Consider the following 22,569-nt stretch of genomic DNA (forward strand, 5'->3'; position numbering starts at 1 on the left):
GTTCTTGCTCAGCATAAGAAAACATTTTCTGCTGTTGCGTAACAAAAAGTATAAAAGCCTTCCAGTAGATCCAACCATTTATTTGTATATATATCTCAAATTCATATAAAGTTGATCTACTCCTGTGTTATACAATAGAAGAATAGAAATGTTATGTTAGCCTTGCTTCACGTTGTAGACCTTCCATATCTGTTCTCTTATTAAATAAGTACAATGAAATCAGTGCCATGCAACCACTTGCACGAAACATATTAAGAAAATGGTTTACTGAAGGAAAATCAATACCCGGCTGTTTTGTTTTTTCATCGATTTAGTATAACAAAGCAGTTTCGATTTATTTTGTGCATCCGGAATTAGTAATAATCAGCAATAATGCTTGCCTTTCTCCATACAAAAGTTGTATTGGCAACGGCAACAGTAAACTCATGCAGACTTCAATCAAGGAGTTTAGCATCGGCAGTGTCCACTTTGAGAGAACAGTTACAACAGGAGCTGAAAGTAGTTTAAAAATATATTTTGTAGTTAGATTTTAATGGATATTTTATCAAAATTTTCCACATTTCGGTAGGAAATTGAATCCGCAGGAACGTACAAGAATGAAAGAGTCATTACAACCAAGCAGGGGACAGAAGTTAGCGTGGAAGGAAGTACGAAGGGAAAATTGCTTAATTTCTGTGCAAATAATTATCTAGGACTCTCGGTAAAAATAACGTAGCGTAATGTCTTGCTCATTGCCAATTTTATATATTTTTAACTATTTTTAGTCTCACCCGGAAGTTATTAAAGCTGGGAAACAAGCCTTGGATCAGTATGGTGCAGGATTATCTTCGGTTCGATTCATTTGTGGAACTCAAACTATTCACAAAGTGATAAGATTTCGGATTATAAATTAAGAAATTGACATATATATTTTCAAGTATGCAGTAATAAATGATTTCATTACAATTAGGAACTGGAAAGAAAAATAGCGAAATTTCACGGACGCGAAGATGCCATATTATACGCGTCTTGTTTCGACGCAAATGCCGGAATTTTTGAAGTTTTGACAACTCCAGAGGACGCAATTTTATCCGACGAGTTGAGTAAGTGCTTAACCAGGCAAAACTTTCTTTATGTATTTCCATGTATTTCACAAAATTCCTTACTCATTTTCAGACCATGCTTCCATCATTGACGGAATTCGCCTCGCCAAGGCGCAAAAGTACCGCTACAAGCATAAAGACATGTCCGACCTAGAGTCAAAACTCAAGGAATCTCTCGACAAAGGGACTCGTCGTCGCTTCATCGTGACGGATGGGGTCTTCAGCATGGACGGAAATGTCGCCCCTCTGCCTGCGATTCAATCCTTAGCAGAAAAGTATAACGCTGTCGTTTTCGTGGACGAGTGTCACGCCACGGGTTTCTTTGGAAAGACGGGTCGTGGGACGGAAGAGTATTTGGGGTGTAAAACTCCCGTAGACATTATCAACTCCACGCTGGGCAAGGCGCTGGGAGGGGCGGCCGGAGGATACACAACTGGACCCAAGGAAATTGTGGATCTGTTGAGACAAAAATCGAGACCGTATCTATTTTCGAATAGTTTGCCCCCTCCTGTTGTAGCTTCGAGTTCAAAGGTTGATTTATTGGAAATCTGAAAATTAAATAATTTAGATTTACATATGTAATTTAGTTCTCTAAACCCGTTTAAATGTGTCAACTTGTAGGTGTTTGACTTGCTCATGACCTCGTCCGACCTAACGCAAAAAGTGGCCAGCAACACGAAGCAGTTTCGTGACGCTATGACCAAGGCTGGATTTACAATTTTGGGTGAAAACCATCCAATTTGTCCCGTTTTTATTGGCGATGCTAAACTTGCTTCGTCAATGGCAGAGAAAATGCTGGGTAACAAAAAAAACATTCTATTCTCAATAAATATCATTCAGACGTTTTAAATTTCATCATAAATTGTAGCGGAAGGGATCTACGTGATAGGATTCAGCTTCCCCGTCGTAAGACAAAATTACCAAAAATTACATATATATTGATAATCCATTCTACCAAATACTTTCTCCAGGTGCCCAAAGGGAAAGCTCGAATACGCGTCCAAATCTCTGCCGCACATCAGCCCCACGAGATTGAAAAACTTATTCACGCCTTCACTAAGGTCGGAAAATCTCTGCAGCTCATCTCATAAATACGATTAAACAACCCGTCCCATCAATATTGTACTTGATATTATGCGAAATAATAAAAAAACAACAATATTTTCTCACGAGTTATGTATTCGAAGTAGTAGTCTCGAATTTATTGACCTATATATTTCTTCTCTCTTGCTTTGTTTTTAAATTTTTGAAAATCTTTCAAAGTAATTCATAACTTTCTTAAATATGTATGTAACACAAAATTATTTTAATAATGAATGTATGACAGAGAGAGACATGATACGAAATTATTGTATGTAAGCACGACACAGTATAATATAATACCTAACACAACATTTAATAGTATTCTTAACCCCTAATTAATTATCATCTCTGTTAAAATTTTACCTTATCTACAATATATAGTTTGTAATATCAGCTTTACACATCTGACAGGTCGCGACAAAGCCAGAGAACTATTTACAGCAAATGTACATCGATTAATTAATATTTATAATTAGTTAGTTAGATAATTCATTCCGCCCTAATTTTCATTTCACAATGGAAACTACTACATACTTTATATATGTATTTCTACCCAGGGGAAAAATGTGTCGTTAGCATGCATATTAGTATTTCTCTATTTTATAATAACGGTAGAGAATATTTTAGGATTTCGTTAAAAGTAGGGCTGCCCTATTAATATCTCGAAAATTTATATAATTCTTGGAACAGCTCGGGTACAATTAGGTTGTAAATTTTATAGTTTCGATACCCTATTCAGGTAACATTCATAGAATTTCGCATACTTTCTTCACATTCTCATCGACAAAAACTCGCTCTTAATTGTGTTGTACCTTCACGATCGGAAATCATAATCATACTTAATACTACTATTTCGACGGGTTAAAATCATAATTAAAAAATGTGGTGTTAACTAGATTACAACAAAGGGATACGTACGCCAATATAAAGCTTTTCTTCTCGAGTCATTCCTTTGTATCTGAGGTTATCTTTTGTATATGTGAGGAAATATACATGCATAAAAATGAGGTACACACACACATACCAACACCACACAAACGTGGATAGGATAGTAATTATTTTCATAAAAATGACACCGACCTTTCCAGAAACAAAAAAAAACTTACCTGAAATCAACCGGATATAAAATGCTTAGAAAAAGTTTGTACTTGTCGAAACGATACCACTCGATAGTTTAGATAGCTATGCATACCCAACACCCAACTTGATCCTTGGTATTAAACTCTTACATAAAATTCTATTAGTTATGTATCGTATTACAAAATATTTAGTAGTAGGTGGGTGGGATTTTTGTATTTTGAAAATGCAATAATCGAAAATGCGGAGAAAATACACTTCACTTAATAATAATGGGATTCTCTTGAGAGGAGAAAGACTAGGCAAGGAAGAAACGTAAGATCCTGCAAAATTCAATTTCCCAAGTATATAAAAAAAACAAAGGTTAAATTGAGAGGCCAACAGACAACTTGGGAGTACAGACGACTAAACTATTATACTTATTATTATAATTAAACCGAATAAATCTTTGGGTTGGTTAAATCAAAATACAAAAAATACGACATTCTTCTTGACACCCACATATTTAAATATTTTGGTTGCTCATCAATCATTGCACAAGTGAGATCCTTCCTTTCCGTCGTGTGTCACGCCATGTCGAAATAATAAAGCTATCCCCACCCATAATAATCAGTAATGATGTAATGTTTCAAAAATCAGCACGTACAACCAGACACACGCACACTTGGTTTGATTCATACTCATCATAGCTTTTTCATTAACTTAAAACCAAGGCGTCACAATAATCAGATCCATATTAATAAACATTATTTAAAACACAAAAAGTTATACTTAAACTTACTTGCTGAAAGTAAGAGAGCGATACACCGCCTTGATTTCTATTCATACAATTACTGCTAAACTACACAGTTGTTGAGAAGTTATGGAATAATAAAAAACAACGACGTACAGTTCAAGTTTGTGGGAAAAACGTTTTGCTAAAAAACCGACCCGAATATGCAGGCCCGGGCTGATTTGTGGGTGGTGGTGGTGGTGGAATTAAATTGTTCACTGGGATGCCACCAATTATTGCATTGTTAGTTTGGACGGATCCGGTGGTAGTGCTGGTATTGTTGTTGGATCGGTCTCGGTCACGATGTGATGATTTTGACCTGTGGGATTGGTGGTGGTGGTGGTGATTTCCTTTTCCTCCTCGGTAGTGATGCTTGTTATATCTGTCTCCTCTACCGGATGATGAGGAAGATTGCGAGTACCCATTGTGAGACGTTGTAGAGTTTGAGCCACTAGAAGACTTTGTGGACGGCCCCCCTTCGTATGAAGACTTGTGATGGGATGGAAGTGGTGGCATTCCTGATTGTTTTAGTGCTGCGGGTGTTGGTACAGATAACCGGTGGCCACTGCTGGATTTTCTAGATCCTGACGATGAGGTGGCTGATTTCCTGTCGGTTCTTTCTTCTGGTGTAATGGTGGAGGTGCGCCCTGAGGAAACAAAAAAAATGAATAGGTACTGCTAAATATCATCATCCATTGGTGAAACTGTTTTCCATTGTGCATTTAAAAACTGCATACCTTCCGACTTTTCCTTTTCTTTAGGTTTTTCAGCTCGGGTTGGAAGAGGAGCAGGAGGAGGAGCAGGTGCAGATTTTTCTTCTCGTGGGCTTGAAGAATTGTCACTGTCAGCAAGTTTTATACCAAATGAAGGGAGTCGTTTGCTGAGTTCTTCTCTTTGACGTTCTGCCAAAGTGGGAATGGGACACCACGATAACCCTGCTGATATGTACGCATAATATAAAACCATAAAATAGGCTCGGACTATTATTAAGTATTTATATAAAAAAAATTATTCAAGTTCACACACCAGTATTATCTACAGGATTACTCTCCGTCGATTCATCGCATTTCTTTTCTATCTTCTCCGGAATAGAATCATTCGATGTGCTGTCGCCTTTAAAATTTGAAAGATTAGTTTCACATGAACCTGGGCTGTCTAATGGACGTCCTTCTTTCTTCCGTTGGCGGTACTCCAAAATTGACAACTGCAAAAGGACAATAAACGAATAAGTAAACATGTTTTCTTGGACCAAAACCAAAACAAACAACTACTACTACTCAATATTTTTCTACCTTTCTTTTGGCAGGTGTAAAGTTTGACAAACTTTGCTTCATTACTTTTTCCGGATGCTCACTTGCCTTGAATACTTCTGGATCTTCGTTGTTGTAAGATTTCATTTGTTGCTCGTCCTCATTATTTTGATTGTATGATGATTCAAATGAGGATTCAATTCTCTCAAAACTTAATCTTCTCTGAGAAGTAGAAGTACTTGTTTCACCAGCGCCAAAGCTCAACTTCATACACATGTTCTTGTAATCCCTTTTGTAGTCGAGTATGATTGGTTCGGCCTTGACAGGAGAGCCTCGAGGGGAGGTTGTAGTAGAGTCCTTACTTTCGAGTTGATCCCAACGACTTCTTCTCGGCAAAGTTTTTGGAGTATCAAATACAGGACCGTTTGTATAATCCGTGGTGATATTTAATTGCTGGGGATAATTCGACGACTCTTCTTGATTTGATTCCATCTTATCTTCGAATAAGGTCCGTTTTGTTGTTGAGAAGGAAAATTCGTTATCTTCATGTCGGGCCGTAGGTGTGTCCGCCCTGGTGCTGGTGTCCATTTCATTTGATAACGTAACGCTAGAGTCATCTGTCACATTGAGAATGATTTCTTGCTTTCTTGTTTGTGCCAAGTCCACTTCATCTTCTAAGGATGCGACTACTAAGGATGTGATTCGTTTCTCTCTGTGGCGTTGTTCGCATTCTTCTCTTTCTTCCGAGCGAATTGACGAGTTCTGCAATTTACCAAACAATTTACCTCAACAAAAGCTCTACACCAACCACTAAACAATCTTTGAAACAAAGTCTAGCATAGTTACTTACCGATTCTTCCTCTCTGTTTGAGGAAACTACCCGATTGTATGCAGCTCCCATGCTTTCGAGGTCATTTTCAGAATCATGCTCTGAATTATGTCCCTCTAGATTGTTAGGAGTTAGTGGTGGCGTGTTGCTAACTTCCGAAGAAATGGATGATCTGGCAAATCGTCTCTTCTTCAGGGGTGCAACACAATCGGTCGTGATAGGAGACATGGGTCGAGAGTTGGCTGGGCTGGCTGAGGTGGGGTGGTCCGTCTCTTCGCTTATGGCCTGTCTCAGCCATCGCTTTTTGGCGGAGGCATTATCTAAATTTGTGTTGTTACTGGTAGTGGGAGTGGTTGAAAGACTTGTTGGAGTGGTGACAGAGGAGTTGGGTTGTGCTAAGCCAGATGTACTGACAGTTCGGCGCATGTACTGTTGGGGGAGATTTAGTTCTCCTGAACTTGTGGGAGAATTGTACCAATCCGACAAGAGCGCCTAAAAAATTGTGTTTTTTTTCATTATCTAGTACATAAAATTTACAAAATTTGTTATTATCTAGATAGATATTTACCCGTTTTGTCTTTGGCAATCTGAAATCTCCTCCCCCCGTAGGTGAAGAAGTTTCTCTCGTATCATCAGCAGAATTTATTTCAGACTCTGTAGATGTTGACCGTTGGTCTCCTCCACTTCCAGAATTGCGTTGGCTAATCATCTGTGGCTTTCCTGCGACCATTGGTGCTGTTGGCGTAGCCCCAACTTTAGACGAGTGACTCCCCGATCGACCCCTCTTCTTCCCCTTCCTCTTGTGGATTTGTTGAACAAACTTTACTGTCTTAACGGGAGGTGTTGGAACGACGACGTGGTCAGTCTGAGAATCCAAATCTTCGTGGTCTTCATCATCACCTTTTCTGCTACTTCCTCCTTTGTCCTTTCGTTGAGTTTGTCGGCTTTCCTTCTTCTTTTGATTACTCTCCAATCTCTCAATTAATCTCAGAACGGATTGTAGTTTCCGTTCTTCGCGAGATAAGGGTTCTCCCTTCGGTTTAGGAGCAGTGGTGGGCTTTTGCGGAGTAGTAGTAGTAGCGGCAGGAGCAACTATTGGTGTCGCAAATGGAGCACGATGTTGTTGTTCTTGTGTTGCTAATGGTTCCTTTACTACTTTGACCTCACCCTGGCCAGATTTATTCCTTTGTCGGGATGTTATGCTTTCAGTTCGAGTGCGTCGTGTCGCAGGAACTGGCGGAGTCACAACTGGGGTAGGTTCTTCTAATGGTGGAGGAGGAGCAACAACATTAGTGGCAGCAGATCTGGCCCGGGTGGTTCGTTCTTTTGTTACGACTGGTTGAGAGTCCGGCTTAGAAGATTCAATGATATCTTGCGACAACACGACAGGGCCAACGACAGCTTGTTGTGACAAGACGGTTTGAATAGGATTTGCTTTCTCAGGAACAATGTTATCTTTTGAAAATTCAACTAGTGGTTCAACCAGTTGTAGGGGCTCCTTATCAATAGAGGACATTCGGCGTGAACTTAGCCGCTTTTTTCGTTCCTTTGGTCTGAAAATAATAATTGCATAATATATTATTAGCATTAGTTACGGAGTTAAATAGTTATTAATATTTCTTAATAATCTATAGTTGACTCACTCGGCTGGTAACACGGGCGAGGGTAAGCTCGTCGTCCCCCCCATAACAATGGCTCCGTTATGTTTCTTAGCCGAATACCCTTCTGTCGACATGCCTGCAGCAGCAGCAATAATTGCAGGAGATTCGTTCATCCTTGCGTTGCAAGTGGTCAGATCCACACAAGCACAGGGGAGGGGGAACGGCGCCACAGTATACTCATGACTTGGGCCTTTCTTGATGGTTTGAAACTCGTGTGCGATGGTGATCTCTTCATCCAGTTCGACATTCTTGAGGGTGACAATGTACGCGTGGAGTGTCCCCTTTCCGACGACATGGCGAATTTCTGCATTTGCTTTGCAAGAGCGGCGAACGAATCGGGCCTCATTCCCATACTTGCGTAAATCGATACTGATGCACATTCCGTTCCGGGGTACTTGATGGAAGTAAGCGAACGGTTCGGGGAAGATGAGACTCGAGGAGGATCCAGGGCTGACTCTTTTTGCGCTGCTGCAAAGTGATAACTTTTTATTAGTATGTTTATTTATTTATTTATTTACTTTATTCAAATGCAAAGCAAAATTTAAGACGACTCGTACCTGGTTGGCGTAAAACTGCTCGACATTTGATACTTTCCAACCAATTCAATGACCGCTTCGTTCTGGTGCAGGCGAGAATTTGCCAATAATGTTTTTAATTTTTTGCCCCCTTCGAGACTCGTGATTCCCAGCTTCCACTTCTTCATCCCATCCTCCAAAGTGATAAAGTCAGGTACAGTGTTGGTGTTGGCGCTGTGATGTTTCAACAGCTTAGCTCTTAGTTCTTGAGAGTAGCTGCACACCGAGTTTTCAGCCTCCTCGTACCTGTCGAGAAAGGGTGAGACGGAGTACGGGCAGTAGTTGAGGGGACTGATAATTGGACTGGTGGATGTTCGATGGTGGTGGTAGGGAGGACTTTCTGGAGAAGACATGGAGCTGCTGCTACTGCTCAGAAATCCGTTCGTCATAGGTAAAGAACTTGTCGGAGTGTGAGCTTTGTTATCCAATAGCGGAGACTTTGCAGATTGAGCGGATGTTGCTAATCCAGATTTTTCCGTCGAATCAGACGGAGAAGAGATGATGTGGGGAGGGCTTATATCACCGTTCGTAATGGCTCTGAAGGTCTGCAAATGAAAATTGGGCATTTTTTCAGTATTATATAGTTAGTGATAAGTGTAGGAAGTACAAGGGAACAGAATTTGTCCCTTTAATTTCATATTAATATATTTATAATAATGGAATTACCTGCTTCCTTGGAGCTTTCCTTCTCGATTCGATTAACGAATTAAACGACGCGTTGTCGTTATCCCCACCACCATGCTGAGAATCTGAGCCACCATTTGATAAGTCATCAGTATCATCAAATCGCTTACTACTATTGTTGTTGTAATGGTTGGAGAAGAATCCTCTCTTAGTTTCCTCTCCAGGAGAGACCAGTGGACTTGAAGAAATTGCATCATCCGTGCCAGATCCTCCACCATCCAGGAATCCTGTCTTTTCTCCTTGTGGGGATTTAAACGCCAAATTTCTATCATGATGATGAGATGAAGGGCCGGACATGGCAGGAACGGTGTGCCTCCTCGTGTAACTCCGTTTGATTCGATTCTCTCCAAGTTTCAACTTACGAGCGCCACCGCGTCCACTACCTTTGCCAGGATTTGCTCCCCCTCCACTTGAGGATTCGTGCTTTAATCTTCTCCCACTAAATTTTCTTGATCTATTATTATTCCCCCCTCCTGAGGTGCCTAACATCCCACTTCCATCCATGTCTTCATCCGTGTCAGAGTTGTTGCCAGCGGGCAGGGAATGATGGTGGAGCCCTTGTCCATTCGAAAGACTAGGCCTTCCTCGGCGGCGGACCTTAGCATCGATAAATTTATTTGGGGAACTTGGAATGACGGGAGAGAGAAGATTGATAGTGGTACTATTGTTGTTCATGCTTGCTTCACGGATTGCAGCATTGGCCGCTATTCTTGAACTCATCTCGTCCAAATTTTGCACCGAAAGCTTGTCAAATGATACATCCTTATCCTTTTCGATAATGTCCAGCTTTCTTGACTGGATTGTTCTCGCCCTACTTTTTGAAACCCATCTGGGCTTGCACAATTCGCATAGATACGTGTCTGGGATGGCTGTTCGGTCAATTCCCATGCAGTCGACGTGCTGCCAGACGAAACACCTATCACAGCAAATCATAAAACCATCATCGTGCAGGTAGTCACAAATGCAGCGGGTAATTCCTTCATCCGTTCCGTGTGGGGTGGGTGGTCTCTTCATCGCGTTATTAGACGAATTTAAATTTCGAACCCCGTTTTCTGGAAATTCGTTGTCCTCTGCAATGTACAACCTGCTATGATCACTGTTGTTACCGCTGGCCTTGTCGTCGTCATCATTATCGTCATCAATGTCATCATCTTCATCTTCACCTTCAGAGGCCGATTGAGTAGATGTCGTGCTTTCATGTCGACTACGATTATTCGTCATGCTGCTGCTGGTTGTAGTGATTTCCATGCTTGGTTTATTATACTTGTCGAGGGGGCTAAATTCCGAATGATGGTGGTGGTGGTGGTGGTGGTGGCGGTGATGATGATGGGGTACAGGGATTCCACTTTTACTGTGACTCACCGAAGCGAGGGTCAACAAGTTGATGGGGGATACAAGTCCTGTTGCAGCTGGGGATGATGTTGGTGATGTATGTACGTTTGGAATTAGCGTGCTGCTGCTTTGTGGCTTGGGACCCCTCCTTTGACCTGTGCCACCACCACGTCTTACGCCACTCTTTCTCCTCGTGTGGGGAGCCGTTGTGCCATCTCTTTTACCCAACGATCTCCTTATCCTTCCTCGATTTGACGATTCTAATCCCTCCGTTCTTCGTACTCTATTCTTGACCACTTTCATTGAGGGTGATGGTGTGATTGACATTCCTCCAGGTCCACCACCAACAGGAGAAGAGTTAGTCATCGGTAAAGGTCTTGGTGATGGTGTCAAGTTGCTCATGTTCATAGCACCATATTGAGGGTTCTTGTGGTGATGAGGGATACTTGTATTAGAATTGTACACTGAATACGATGAGGGAGGGGATGATCTCACGGGAGACATTGACGACATTCGAGGGGGTGAATATTTTGGAAATGCCACGTAATTATGATCCTGGAGCACGAGAGACAGCGCTACTTGCGGCGATAATGGCGGAGTGGGGGATGATAAGCTGTTAATCCTAGTAGCAGTAGAGTTGGGCGTCATGCTCATGAGAACCGTGGGTCTGACAGAGTTGGGATTACAACTACTGTTGTTTCCACCAAATACGTCGTCATTGCTAACAACCCGTCTCAAATAGGTTTCTGTTACGGGAGGAGGAGACGAGGAAGAGGGGGTAAACACGCTTTGAGAAATTGGTATCTGTTGATTTTGTGGTGGAGATGACGCCATTTTGGGCGGAAGAGGAATAATTCGGGTGGTTGGTGGTAATGATTCTGACGCCTCAATTCGAAGGAGAGGAGATAGAACCCTTGTCGTTACTGCAGGTATAACGGGTAGCGGGGAGATTTCAACTGGGTAACTGTGGAGAATTGTGGGCGGCGGCGGCGGTGGAGGAGGAACTATTGTTTCCTTCTCGGGTTCGGGGTGTGGAGGTGGGCGATCCATCTTTTGAGGAGGTGGTGACTCACTGTTAGCATTTATTACCCTTAGTTGAAGACTACAATTATCCACAATTTCGGAAGGAATAGGAGGTTGTGGTAATGGTAGTAGTTGTGGAGGTGTGTGTTGTACTATTTCTTGCTGTCCGACGGCATCGACGGGGACATCGATTGGGACGGGAACGGATGGGAAATGCGTCGTCGTCAGTTGTAGTGGTGGCGTGGTTGTTAGACGACTCGGGAACGTGGGGCTTTCGTTACCTGGTGATGATAACAGTGAAGAGGGTGGAGTGGGTGGACCTGGAAGATAAACAGAAAGTCAGAAAGGAACCAAAACAATAATGGTCCATCTCACACATGCATTCATTCATCATCATCATGATACAATTTCTTTGTACTTACTCCCACCATTCATCAACGACACTGGGACAGGATGTTGTTGTTGCTGTTGCAACACGATGGGAGGGGAATACCTTTTATGAGATTCTACAATAAGGGGACAATTAGAAACCAAGTTTGCTTCAAATTGCGGCTGCGACTTTTGAAGTTCTTGACGCTTATTCATTTCCGTGACCCCAACGACTTTGACATGCGTCTGACCCGACATTGTCGTCGTCGTCGTTATAGTGACCTGTTTCCCACCAACGAAACACTCACTCGTCGTCACTACAGGAGGAGGAGGTAAAATAATTAAGTCTTCCATTTCACCACCACTTCCCCCACCCCGTTCTTCTTCCCCTGAACGATGTCTTTCTCCCCCATCTTGATGCTGATGATCACTGTTACTTGACGATGACGAACTTCCACTCGTCGTTTCATCTCCGCCACTACCATCAAATCGGGATGAAGTGACCGTCGCTGTGACCGAGGACACAGTATTGTTAGTATTTGTCTGGTTTGGATTTCTCACTGCTGCAGTAGCATGTCGGGTAGCTTCTTCAATTGCGGTTGATAACACCGCACCCAACTGCATCATTAAGTTGTTCATTGCATTGCAATTTGTCACGAGAGGCAACCTTCGACAAGTCCTCCCTCCTTGTCACTACTATTACGTGTCACTTATCTTGACTTCTCAAAACAACAAGTTCAAGTCACTTTTTCCCTCCAATTTGTCGCCTCTTTAATCTTAACAAAAACAAAGTTTATCTCTCTCTTTGTCGTCGTTATCTTAACGTCTTACTGTCCCACATCTATTCCTCCTCCCCCTGACTTCCCGTTCCCCCACTCCAATAGTCCCTTCTAATAACCTCCCCCACAAAAAAGTTACTACTCCTACTCGTAAAACTACTCCTCGAGAAACGCTCCACACTTATCAAGTCGCGATTCTCCATCATCTTTCGGGCTGGTTTGCTTATCAGATTTTCGTAAATTACTCTCACGTAATTTACTACTCACCCAACACCCCACTATAATTGAGATTATTATGATTTATTACTCCTCATTTATTTCGATTTTTTAGAATCTTGAAATTTTTATATTCTCTCTTTGTCCTCTCCTCTCATGTTTCTTAAACGAAAAAAACGAAATATCTATATACCTGGGGGGAAGGAATTTTGTATATATTTTTTCCAAATTGGGAAAAAATCTAGATTTCGAGATGGAATCAAATTTGAAAATCCAAATTATGGTGGAATAACTTTTTGATATTCTCGCAGTGTGTGTTGTTTGTTTTTGCTTCGATGGTGGATGTGCAACCAACAAAATGGCGATCCTTTAGGGTACGATGCAAGAAAGCGGATGCATGAAAGGAAGTTGAAAACATGATATTTTCGAAATCTCGTAAATAATTGTGGACTCAAGTATTGTCCAGTTTTTGAATGTGAGGAACCCCATTTCCGTGGGGGGGTGTGTATGGACAGCCCCACCGTGGTTTCTTATCCATTCACAGAGTGTGCTGTCGTCGTTCGCTGCTGGTTAAATTTAAAGCAAAAAAAGCTAGCAACCAAATAACCCATACGAACGAGCGGATTGAGTCATAGAGTTTTGTGGAGGATGATATTTATATGGAACAATTACTCCCCCGATCTGGTGCGAATGCAGGAATGGAATCTTCCAAAGAAACCTCTGAAGGAGACCATCCACACAAAAAGTGGGCTTATCGATGCTGCTGTCTTAATAATCCTAGTTAAAAAATATATTTTTTTGAAGATTGTACGGAAAGGAAGTGAATGGTAGGGGTTTTCGAGCTATTCATTTTTTTAAGGACAGGAAAATTGTTAAAGTTAATTAACCATTGTTATTATAAATTATAAGGTATAATTTAGTTTTATTTAAACAGGAAGAAATTTAATTATTCTACTCGTCGTAATAGTACGGCAAATACGTTTTGTCTTAATTTGTTTGTATCAACTATCAAGTAAGCGTGGGTGGGTTGGTTGGATGTTTGTTATTCATTCGGTTTGACTATAAGAAAGTTGCTTCTCTCAAAAGAGGAACGAGATCGAGATTGGAATTTATTTTGGAATCTCATCATCGGATTTTCCATTGTGGTTTTTAAAAGTCAAGTATAAAAAATGGTGGAGAAAAACCAACCTTAAATAGTCCATTGCATAACAACATTTATTATACTACGTGGGCAAGTTTTGCCTAGTTTACAACACAATACAATACAGTGGAGAGAGAATTAAAATACTAAAATCCAATAAAAACAAGGCTTTATAGTTTGACGAGGTATGTAAATAATTAATGTTCTGGCCCCGTTTGTTTTATAATTTGAGTAGTAGACTAAACGACGGATTGGCATTGTATGTATTAAATTCTGTAAAAATTAGTCGTGAAATGATGCCATTATGATTCTCGGGCAGAATGTCCGACCAGCACAGACATAGGTCTGGTCGTTGTATTTTGCATTAATTAAAATAAATTATAAATGTACACTAGTTAAGTATTGGGTTGTTAGTTGAATAGTATTTTGACGTTTCAAAGCTAGTATTAAATGGAGACAACAGAACAGAGGAGCAGCAGAAGAGGTGTACATAATATCACCAACAGGATATTACATTCATGCGATTACATTACAGATGATGCGATACTGCTTTTACTAAAGTGTTGAATGTACATAAACAAAAAGAGCGTCATCCTATTTTTAACTTTGCACTCTTCTTTATTCTATAAATGCCATCATCCGGTATGTACATACGTCGGCTTTTGTAGTGTTGTTCAACTTTTTGTAAACTTGAACTGGTACTTAATGGCAGAGATTTAGACCTGTTATTTTGTCAGGTTTTTAGAAGAACTAAAAGTTAACAGCGATTTAGTCTGTTAATTAGATATGTGTAGTAGAATTATATTTTAGGAATGAATATCACCATTAAATTTCAGTGTTATGTTATGATACTCATGAATTTTTATGTGTTATAACGGCTGTTACTTATTTTTAGAGAGTTCAAGGGTCACCCATCACCAGAGATCAACAACTCTGTCAACTTTGGTCATCTATTTACACTCGACAGATAAAATAAATAATTTCCTTCCCATTCACTATTTATCATGATGGAAGTTCAAGAAGGTAATACATATTAAAGAGTTAAATATCATTAATACTTCCTGGGTGTAAAAAATATAATCCTCTCTTTCGCTGGAATTTCAGACATTGTCGATACATTTTTAAGATATGGACTTTTTATCGGAGCAGTTTTCCAACTTTTATGCATTGGGGCTGTAATAGTTATGCCAGATAGTAAATCTACCCTCTTTCATGTGAGTTTGAGTCTACTTAAATACTACCAATTCAAAATTATGAAAATGAGCACATAAATCATAAAACATTATAAAGAAATTCTGTATGAATATCGAAAGCTTGCAACAATAAATACTTCAAGTTAAAATGTCCTCTGATGCCGATGTAATGGATCAATATAAAACATTATAATTATAGGAACAAGAATTTAGTGATGACGAGAGATCTTCAGATCAAGGGAGTCCAACGATATCTCCGAATCATAAACATCACAAGAAATCACGAGGAAAGAAGAAACAGCGTTAACAAAATCATAATAGTCAGAAGATAATACTCGTATTTAAATTTTGATGATCTCATTCTAATTTTTAATTTGACTCGCCTATTGTATAATTTTAGTTGACATTTTGTAAATCGTTCTCAATATGGAATAATGAAGCAATACCACTTTTAATTAAGAAACAATAATTTATTTAATATTAATAATCTTTAACTCATCATCTCTCCACGTCCATAACATTTTGTTACATAACTGTCATCATCATACATGTTAATTCATTTGAGGTGGCGTTATCGCAAGTCGACGAGGGCCAGAGCAGCAATTTATTCATTTTCAACAAATGTGTTTATGCTTTTGCACTTTATGAAGAAGGACAGCTATTTATGGGGAGAAAGAACGACAAGAACAACCATTACTTTGTGAAGAGATTACAATTCCTGCCGTATTTCAATCCGTGTTAGCTAATTGACAATCAATTATTAATCAACTGCAACTTGATTAAAAAGTTAAGATCCATCCACTCTAAGATATTCTAACAAAGTGTGACGACAAGTAATAATTAAATATGTATGTTTAATATACGAACGAGTACGATTTAAGCCAATAGCTAAATTTCATGAGCTAATTAATGCTTCACTCACTACTATGCGACAACAATGATGAAGTCTATGTACGTGGGAGAGAAAAAAGCCAGTTTAGTAGCTTTTAAATATTCATAGGGAATTCTACTTATAATTTGAAACTTGAATTCAATTTTTATATGACACAAAATTTGCAATATCTGCAATTGGAAATTCATTAAGATAATACATAGAATAATGCATTCGTGGAATTACTTAGTTTCACACGATTTTACAAGCATTAAGATCAATGTTCAATATTTAACAACTCTTCTTCTACTCATAATATTGAAATGCTATTAATTGAAAGTTTTTAATCTGCTGTTGCTGCTATTTTGCTAAAATCTGATTAAACAACTAATTAAACAACGACATTAAGAACTGGATAGACACAGACGGGAGGATTCTGGTTAATTCATATTACCTTCAACCTCAAAAAATCTTTACGATATTCATGACAATTAACTACATAGCTGCTTGCAATTTGGATGAAGTTGGGCTACGCTAACTTGTATTTTCAACCTAATTTGCATTGTCTATGATTTTCAACGAGTGTACACAACTGTTTTTTAAATACTGCATTAAAGTGACTAAACTAGTAAATAGGTAATTTTTTAAATATAACGACCCTCGTTAATAAATAGAGGGATGGTCTTACGGAAAATACTAAATCTTGCTTGATTCATGAGGTGCACATTTTCTTTCTTCAACATTTTCGTTCAGATCATACAACAACACTTGATTGGAAAAAATTAATTAAAAGTAACTCTGTTCATTTGTCGATGCGTTTGGCAATATTGAAAAAAATCACCGTATAACAACAAATATATAGGAATTTCTGGTAAAACTGGCCTTCATTTCACTGTTTATGTCGTTATACTAAAGTGTGTAGGAGCGGGGTATGGAGTTTACAAAAACCGACGACTTTGCTTTAACCCTCATTGTTAGTTGGACTTGGTCTAGAAAGATAAATAAGATAAATTGATTCTGCTTTAGAATGCAATTAAGTTTTAATTTTAGTAAATTTTTATTTGACTTACCTAAACATTTAGACTAGATTAATTTGTTTCAGTGTTGCCCTTGTTGTTTTCTGAAAGATTTGAAGACTCACTCACAACCGGTGTTTCCAATCTATACGATCAATAGTGTCAAGGGCTGTCCCAATTTTTTTTACAAGTGCACGCATTTTACAAATATGTATGTACCTTTGAGATTCATCTTTAAATGTCACACCCTTGGAATTATTTGGTTTGTTGGTAGCATCATTTTTTGCACTGGATGAGGAATTATTAGTTCCAGACTTGATATTGTTGTCAGCCTTCTTGTTTACAGGTTTCTTCTAAAATTGATGACAGTGTTTAGAACAATTTATTATACCGCACACAAGCAAATGAAGGGAATGTGATGTTGAAATAAAATAAATAATATTCTGCGCTACATAAAAATTAACTTGATCATGCTCCACCTGGTTCTTTCCCTGGTGATTTGTATAGTTTCTCCTCTGATTCCAGCCAGCATTTTGAGCACCTCCTCCTGGACGATAATTATTCTGTGCTTTTCCTCCAGAGATTCTCATTTGGTCGAATAGTGAATTCATCTAAGAAACAAAAACAAAGTCTTATATTGAATGTCCAAACAAAATTCATAAAATTTACATGCATGTAAAATTCATTCAACAGACCTGTATATTTTGATGATGATGATTAGGATAAGTAGACGCGCCACCTGGCCCCATTGGCACTCTTACATTACGACCTCCATTCATCAATGGGTTTGCTAATCCACCATAATTTGCACCCCAAGACCCGACCACCATCCCACCAACCTCAAGATGCCCACCACGCGTGGGAGGAACTCCTCGTCTTTGTTGCACTTGATGTTGTGCTTGCTGTTGTCTCGCCGTGATCGGAATATCATTGTCCAAACGATAAATTGGCACTCCTCTCGAATGAATGCCAGACCCACCTATTGAAGTAGAAGGATGATGGGGATAGTTGCCATAAATCCCAGCACCGCCTCCTCCACCATTGTTGGCAGCTGCAGCCGCTGCAGCAAGAACGAAGGGGTTTTGAGACTGGGGTCCCAACATTCGGTTTCGAGAGTTGGCAGCAGCCGCAGCGGCCGCCAACTGAGTCAGGCTTCCTGGTCCTCCGTTATGTAAGTTCATTTGGTTGGGGATGTTGTATGGCAACTGTCGAGTGGGTGGCGCAAGAATGTGATTCAATAGTGGTCCTGGTGAGACATACGTGCATACAATTTACTACAACTTTCCTGTACAATCATGTTAGTTTTTTCTTGGATATTACCATTATTTCCAAAAAATGGGGCCGGATTTGGTGCTTGGGCATATTGTACTTTAACACCTTCCGTCACAGCCAACCGTAATTGATCAATACTGAAAACCAGATCCATTTTGTACCCGCAAATTTCTGCCAAACTTTTTCCCTGGGTTTGTTGTTCTAAGACATAGCTGAATACTTTCCCATTGAAAAACATCCAAGGTGAGAACAACATGTAAGGAATGGGAGCACCACAAGCGTCATTTGTAAGAACAGACATTTCGACCCCTTCCATGAATAAATGTGCGAGATGAACGCCTCTCATTGTAAGATTAGTAACTTCGATATCTTGAGCAATACTAGGATCAGTCATTTCTTGGATGAAAGCTTGGGCAATGAAAGCCTCGAGGTCAGACTTCCTCAGGACTTTCTTCTCCGTGGACAGTATGTAACGCAGCACGGAAGCGAGGACGAGCATTTGTTGAGGGACAAATGAGGGATCCAACATGACTGGCTTGTCCGATTTCAGAATGGCGAGGAAGGCTCGAGTTCGTTTCAGTTTGCACTCCTCTTGGTCTCTAATATTTATAAATTATTTATATAAAATAGTATATAACAAATCATTATCAAAATAAATAAATAGTTTTTGGGTCTCACCCTAGCCATAACCGCTCCACCGTTGGTACTCCCCAACCAACTTCTACCGCCTGGACTAGATCGGTCTTAATCCCTTTAGTTATGGGACAATAGTAAGTCTCCTTGACGTAGAGAGGAGGAGTTTTCTCGTTCCTCTGCTTGGCCAAAAAGTGGAGATGGTGAAGATTAAAGAGAATGGCGTAGACGCGCTGCCGAAGAGGACGGAACACTAATGGAATTAATTTATATTACATATATTATTTTAATTTTACATTAATATTTAATAATATTGACCATACGTTCGTAGGCTTTTGGTAACTCTTTGCTGTCCTTTGACTCTTGAATGATGACGGGTAATTTTATTTCTCTCTAATCGACACAATTAATATGATTCAATGTTTTATAAACTATGATTTAAAATTAAATTTTCTTACGTGTTTCAAAATATGATAAATATACGGCGACATCAGCCCATTTTTGTGTCGGGTGATGCACACATTTTCAATTTCGGAATTTACACGATACAATAACTTGTCCAGGCTGGATTTGGCATTGGTTTCGTTGCTAGAAGTAGTATCTCCACTACCATTTCCTCCTCCGCTGCTTCCATTTACGACTGGCGGAATGGAAGTAGTGACTTCGGTATCTGTAGTATCGGCAAAGATTTTCGATGAATCTCCTGATTCGAGTTTCTGTGTATCCGATGGCAGGGAACCATCAGTAACATTGTTTGAAATAACTGAGGATGTTCCCGTGTTCGTATCCGATAAAGTGGCAGGAGTTGCCTGTTTTTGTTGCACCTTGTTTTGTTCCCCTGATTTCTTGGAAGCCTTGCTGCCCTTACTTTTCTTGTTCTCTTTCTGTGACGTGACACCAGCTTTCGGAATACTTAAATCTGAATAGTACTGGAGACATTTTCCCAACTTCTCGCACAGTTCCTTTGATTTTTCAGGTTCAGATTCGCAAGTTAATTTGCCAATTTTCTCAACCACTTTGTCCGTATCGTTGGACTCGAGGGTTCTGATGAATTCGCCAATTTTCTCAATCAAAGACGTCTACAAAAAATGATTACGTTCAAAAGTGTTACAATTTTATAGCCAAAAAGGTCAAAACTTTAAATAATTAATGTACTTTTGAAGATGAATCGACACCAAGAGCAGCATATAAGCAAGTGAGATCGCTTTCAGATAGGAGATAATTCCCAAATAGGGCTGTGAATATGTGAAACTTTTCCGGTGTCAGGTTTAGGTCATCTTGCACTTTTTTCAGCTTTAGCTCTACAGTTTCCAGAGACCCCTGCGACACAAACAGTTCTCGCTTAACAATAGTCACAGTATGCATATACACAATTTATGAGTTAAAATGACACGTAGGATTACTTTAAATGTAAGTTTCAGTTTCTGAGCGGAAAAGTATCGGGGAATATCAAAAACTAAATATTCTGGATCATCCGCCACGATTGCATGAAAGTTATTCTTTTGGCAAAATCGAACAATTTCTTTGTGATGGTCTTCAAGCGTGCTCATCTAAAAAATTGTGTCATGAATTACTTTGTCCAAAGTACGTGATTTATATTTGTATCAGATATTTCCCAACTCACAGTTCTTATTTGTAGCGCTCTGAATGTTACTCGAACTGCAGATCGCAAATAAGCCGGAGCTACCCACCAGCACCTTATAATAAATAATTAAAACATAGTTATGATAGTAGAAAGAATCATTCACATTGAATTAAATGTATAAAATAAAATGTACTTTGGAGGAGGTTTTTTCTTGTATGTGACATGTCTGTGAATTTCTTCAATGAATTTTAGCGTTTCTTCTTGTTTAATTTTCCACTCTTGCTCCAGTCTTTCCGGTTCCAGAGCTGGGCAAAGATATATAATTAAAGACATATAATTCTATGAAAATGAACTATGTTTTCAAGCTTTGCAAATTGAATTTCTTCCTACCTCCATTGAAGCATATCACGAGATCTAGGTTGGAACTCTGTATTAAAATAAAATAAAGGTCAATGCTTCATAATTTACGTTACCATTAAATTAAAACAATTAATTTATAAAGCCCCACCTGAATTACGGATGCAAAATTGCGAAGGAATTGTTCCATTTTGTTCCATTGTCCACCGCATATCCAATCTGGACATAACAAACAACATTAAAAGAATTGGTTTAAAATCCTGTAAACTCTTCCTACTTACCTGGAAAATACCCCCCATAAAGTCGGTCCAGGCAACATTCGCCATCCACAATCACTTTGAACTGTTCTCCACGATCATTCCGATTCTTTGTTTTCACGGTTTGAGCCACTTTAAGAAGATCCACCGACTCGACCGTATTGACAATGTTTTGTGTAAAATGGGACTAGAATGATTATCAAACCAAGTTTATCAAATTAGTTAACTATTTCAGTTTAGCAAATCAATTTGTAATTGTAATCCTTCTCACCTGTAGATCGTTCAACCCCATAATTGTACCTTGTTCAGCCTTATCCCGTTGAATTTTAAATTACTACTTATTCTCTTAAAGTCGTATAAAAATAAACTTTGAAAAATATGCTCTACTAAACTTATCAAATATCCAACCCGTCAATCTTAGTTCTCGTCGATAGGAATTAAACTTTAATAATTGGTTAATAATATCATCAATCGAATCAAGTCATCTCCTTTCGTTCTTTGGTGGTGGAGAAAGATATCACAATTTACTGGTGGCTTATCCCTTTAATAAGCGTCTTGGCCTCTCGTCACATTATTCTTCTTGTCCATAATCATTACTCTTAAGTCCTGGACGATGTAACCATTAATTAATTTCCAGAGGCACTTCTCCCCGTGTCACGACTCTTCTCGTGTTCACTTTCGTTCACCTTATCAAACCCTGGAAGAGGAAAATGAATGAGGTGAACACAGCTAGAGATAATAGCGCAGCGAGAAACACAGGATGCACACGTGGCAATCAGGGCCCACTGAAAGAACAAAAATTAAAGATAAATTATTAAAAAATCATCACCACCATCAAAAAATAGTCTCCAGTTCTGACTCAAAATTAGTGACGACAACGACTTGTTTGTTACACTACATCCCCCTTCCAACACAATGCACAATGCATAAAACTAACTACTTACATTACATAATCATCAACTAATATAAACTATTTTTAATTAGGATGTATCAATTTGAATAATTTGATCGCACCCAAACCAACCAAATCCCTCCTCCTCAATTACGCAATCATATCATATACAAAAGTAAAGTCAAAACAACTAGACCTTCTTCTTCTTAACCTAAGTAATTGATTTCCCCTTCTTCCCCACCCCCAAGATATGACCTTACCTAAGAACTGATGAATTTAACAAGGAGCCAAGGCCAAGATAAGCAGGAGGATATCGATAAGAATAATATTAGTACGAAGGGAGAGGAGAGAGAAACTATCGTGGTTGGTGGGTGAACAAGACATTCAGTCAGAGTGAATCCAAATCTCGACCATCATCATCCTGTCGGTTTTGTTTAATTTTGCTACTTTTTGCTGTCTTTTAGAGACACAGGCGGTGTCTCAGTTTCCTCATCAGAGGGCCACATAGTATCCAAAGCCAAACTACGAGGCTGCTTTCTCCACGAGGAAAACTGACAAGGTGAGATTTCTCCCAGATGTACGATGAGATCCATAATAATTAATGGGAGATGCTGCTGTCC

The 22,569-nt window shown here is 39.3% G+C and overlaps 4 protein-coding genes across 10 annotated transcripts; 2 read left to right on the forward strand and 2 right to left on the reverse strand.

Annotated features, from left to right (window-relative positions):
• The first annotated feature begins 12 nt into the window (after positions 1 to 12).
• LOC110859752 (2-amino-3-ketobutyrate coenzyme A ligase, mitochondrial) lies at positions 13 to 2,254 on the forward strand. The gene is made up of 8 exons (XM_022108731.2): positions 13 to 498; positions 569 to 700; positions 765 to 866; positions 950 to 1,082; positions 1,156 to 1,613; positions 1,704 to 1,881; positions 1,951 to 1,988; positions 2,054 to 2,254. The coding sequence occupies exons 1-8, from the start codon at positions 373 to 375 to the stop codon at positions 2,171 to 2,173; spliced, it is 1,287 nt and encodes a 428-aa protein (XP_021964423.1). The 5' UTR covers positions 13 to 372; the 3' UTR covers positions 2,174 to 2,254.
• Positions 2,244 to 13,098, reverse strand: LOC110859749. Of its 3 annotated transcripts, XM_022108728.2 has the most exons (11): positions 12,926 to 13,096; positions 11,791 to 12,794; positions 8,996 to 11,688; positions 8,312 to 8,874; positions 7,737 to 8,222; positions 6,662 to 7,646; positions 6,115 to 6,585; positions 5,307 to 6,026; positions 5,041 to 5,218; positions 4,752 to 4,952; positions 2,244 to 4,661 (listed from the first exon to the last, which is right to left on the reverse strand). In XM_022108728.2, the coding sequence occupies exons 2-11, from the start codon at positions 12,374 to 12,376 to the stop codon at positions 4,135 to 4,137; spliced, it is 7,410 nt and encodes a 2,469-aa protein (XP_021964420.1). In that variant the 5' UTR covers positions 12,377 to 12,794; positions 12,926 to 13,096; the 3' UTR covers positions 2,244 to 4,134. The 3 variants fall into 3 exon arrangements, with proteins under 3 accessions (XP_021964420.1, XP_021964421.1, XP_035715681.1); XM_022108729.2 differs by having other exon boundaries at positions 4,752 to 4,949; positions 11,791 to 13,098; XM_035859788.1 differs by having other exon boundaries at positions 11,791 to 13,096.
• A 313-nt stretch (positions 13,099 to 13,411) lies between these two features.
• On the forward strand, positions 13,412 to 15,525 carry LOC110859739 (protein MANBAL). Of its 3 annotated transcripts, none has more exons than XM_022108716.2 (4): positions 13,412 to 13,559; positions 14,769 to 14,896; positions 14,978 to 15,087; positions 15,266 to 15,525. In XM_022108716.2, the coding sequence occupies exons 2-4, from the start codon at positions 14,878 to 14,880 to the stop codon at positions 15,371 to 15,373; spliced, it is 237 nt and encodes a 78-aa protein (XP_021964408.1). In that variant the 5' UTR covers positions 13,412 to 13,559; positions 14,769 to 14,877; the 3' UTR covers positions 15,374 to 15,525. The 3 variants fall into 3 exon arrangements, with proteins under 3 accessions (XP_021964408.1, XP_021964409.1, XP_021964407.1); XM_022108717.2 differs by having other exon boundaries at positions 13,473 to 13,641; XM_022108715.2 differs by lacking the exon at positions 13,412 to 13,559 and adding an exon at positions 13,650 to 14,058.
• Positions 15,522 to 22,367, reverse strand: LOC110859738 (constitutive coactivator of PPAR-gamma-like protein 1). 3 transcript variants are annotated; one of them, XM_022108713.2, is made up of 18 exons: positions 22,210 to 22,367; positions 21,329 to 21,842; positions 21,082 to 21,244; positions 20,952 to 21,019; positions 20,834 to 20,870; positions 20,637 to 20,748; positions 20,483 to 20,555; positions 20,262 to 20,408; positions 20,014 to 20,178; positions 19,317 to 19,937; positions 19,182 to 19,251; positions 18,904 to 19,111; positions 18,274 to 18,824; positions 17,649 to 18,199; positions 17,433 to 17,564; positions 17,173 to 17,306; positions 17,008 to 17,098; positions 15,522 to 16,926 (listed from the first exon to the last, which is right to left on the reverse strand). In XM_022108713.2, exons 2-17 carry the CDS (start codon positions 21,347 to 21,349, stop codon positions 17,026 to 17,028), a joined length of 3,126 nt encoding a protein of 1,041 aa, XP_021964405.1. In that variant the 5' UTR covers positions 21,350 to 21,842; positions 22,210 to 22,367; the 3' UTR covers positions 15,522 to 16,926; positions 17,008 to 17,025. The 3 variants fall into 3 exon arrangements, with proteins under 3 accessions (XP_021964405.1, XP_035715683.1, XP_035715682.1); XM_035859790.1 differs by having other exon boundaries at positions 17,008 to 17,057; positions 17,406 to 17,564; XM_035859789.1 differs by having other exon boundaries at positions 17,406 to 17,564.
• Positions 22,368 to 22,569: the final 202 nt, after the last annotated feature.

The sequence above is a fragment of the Folsomia candida genome, unplaced genomic scaffold (genome assembly GCF_002217175.1).
Source record: "Folsomia candida strain VU population unplaced genomic scaffold, ASM221717v1 Fcan01_Sc028, whole genome shotgun sequence".
Taxonomy (NCBI): domain Eukaryota; kingdom Metazoa; phylum Arthropoda; class Collembola; order Entomobryomorpha; family Isotomidae; genus Folsomia; species Folsomia candida.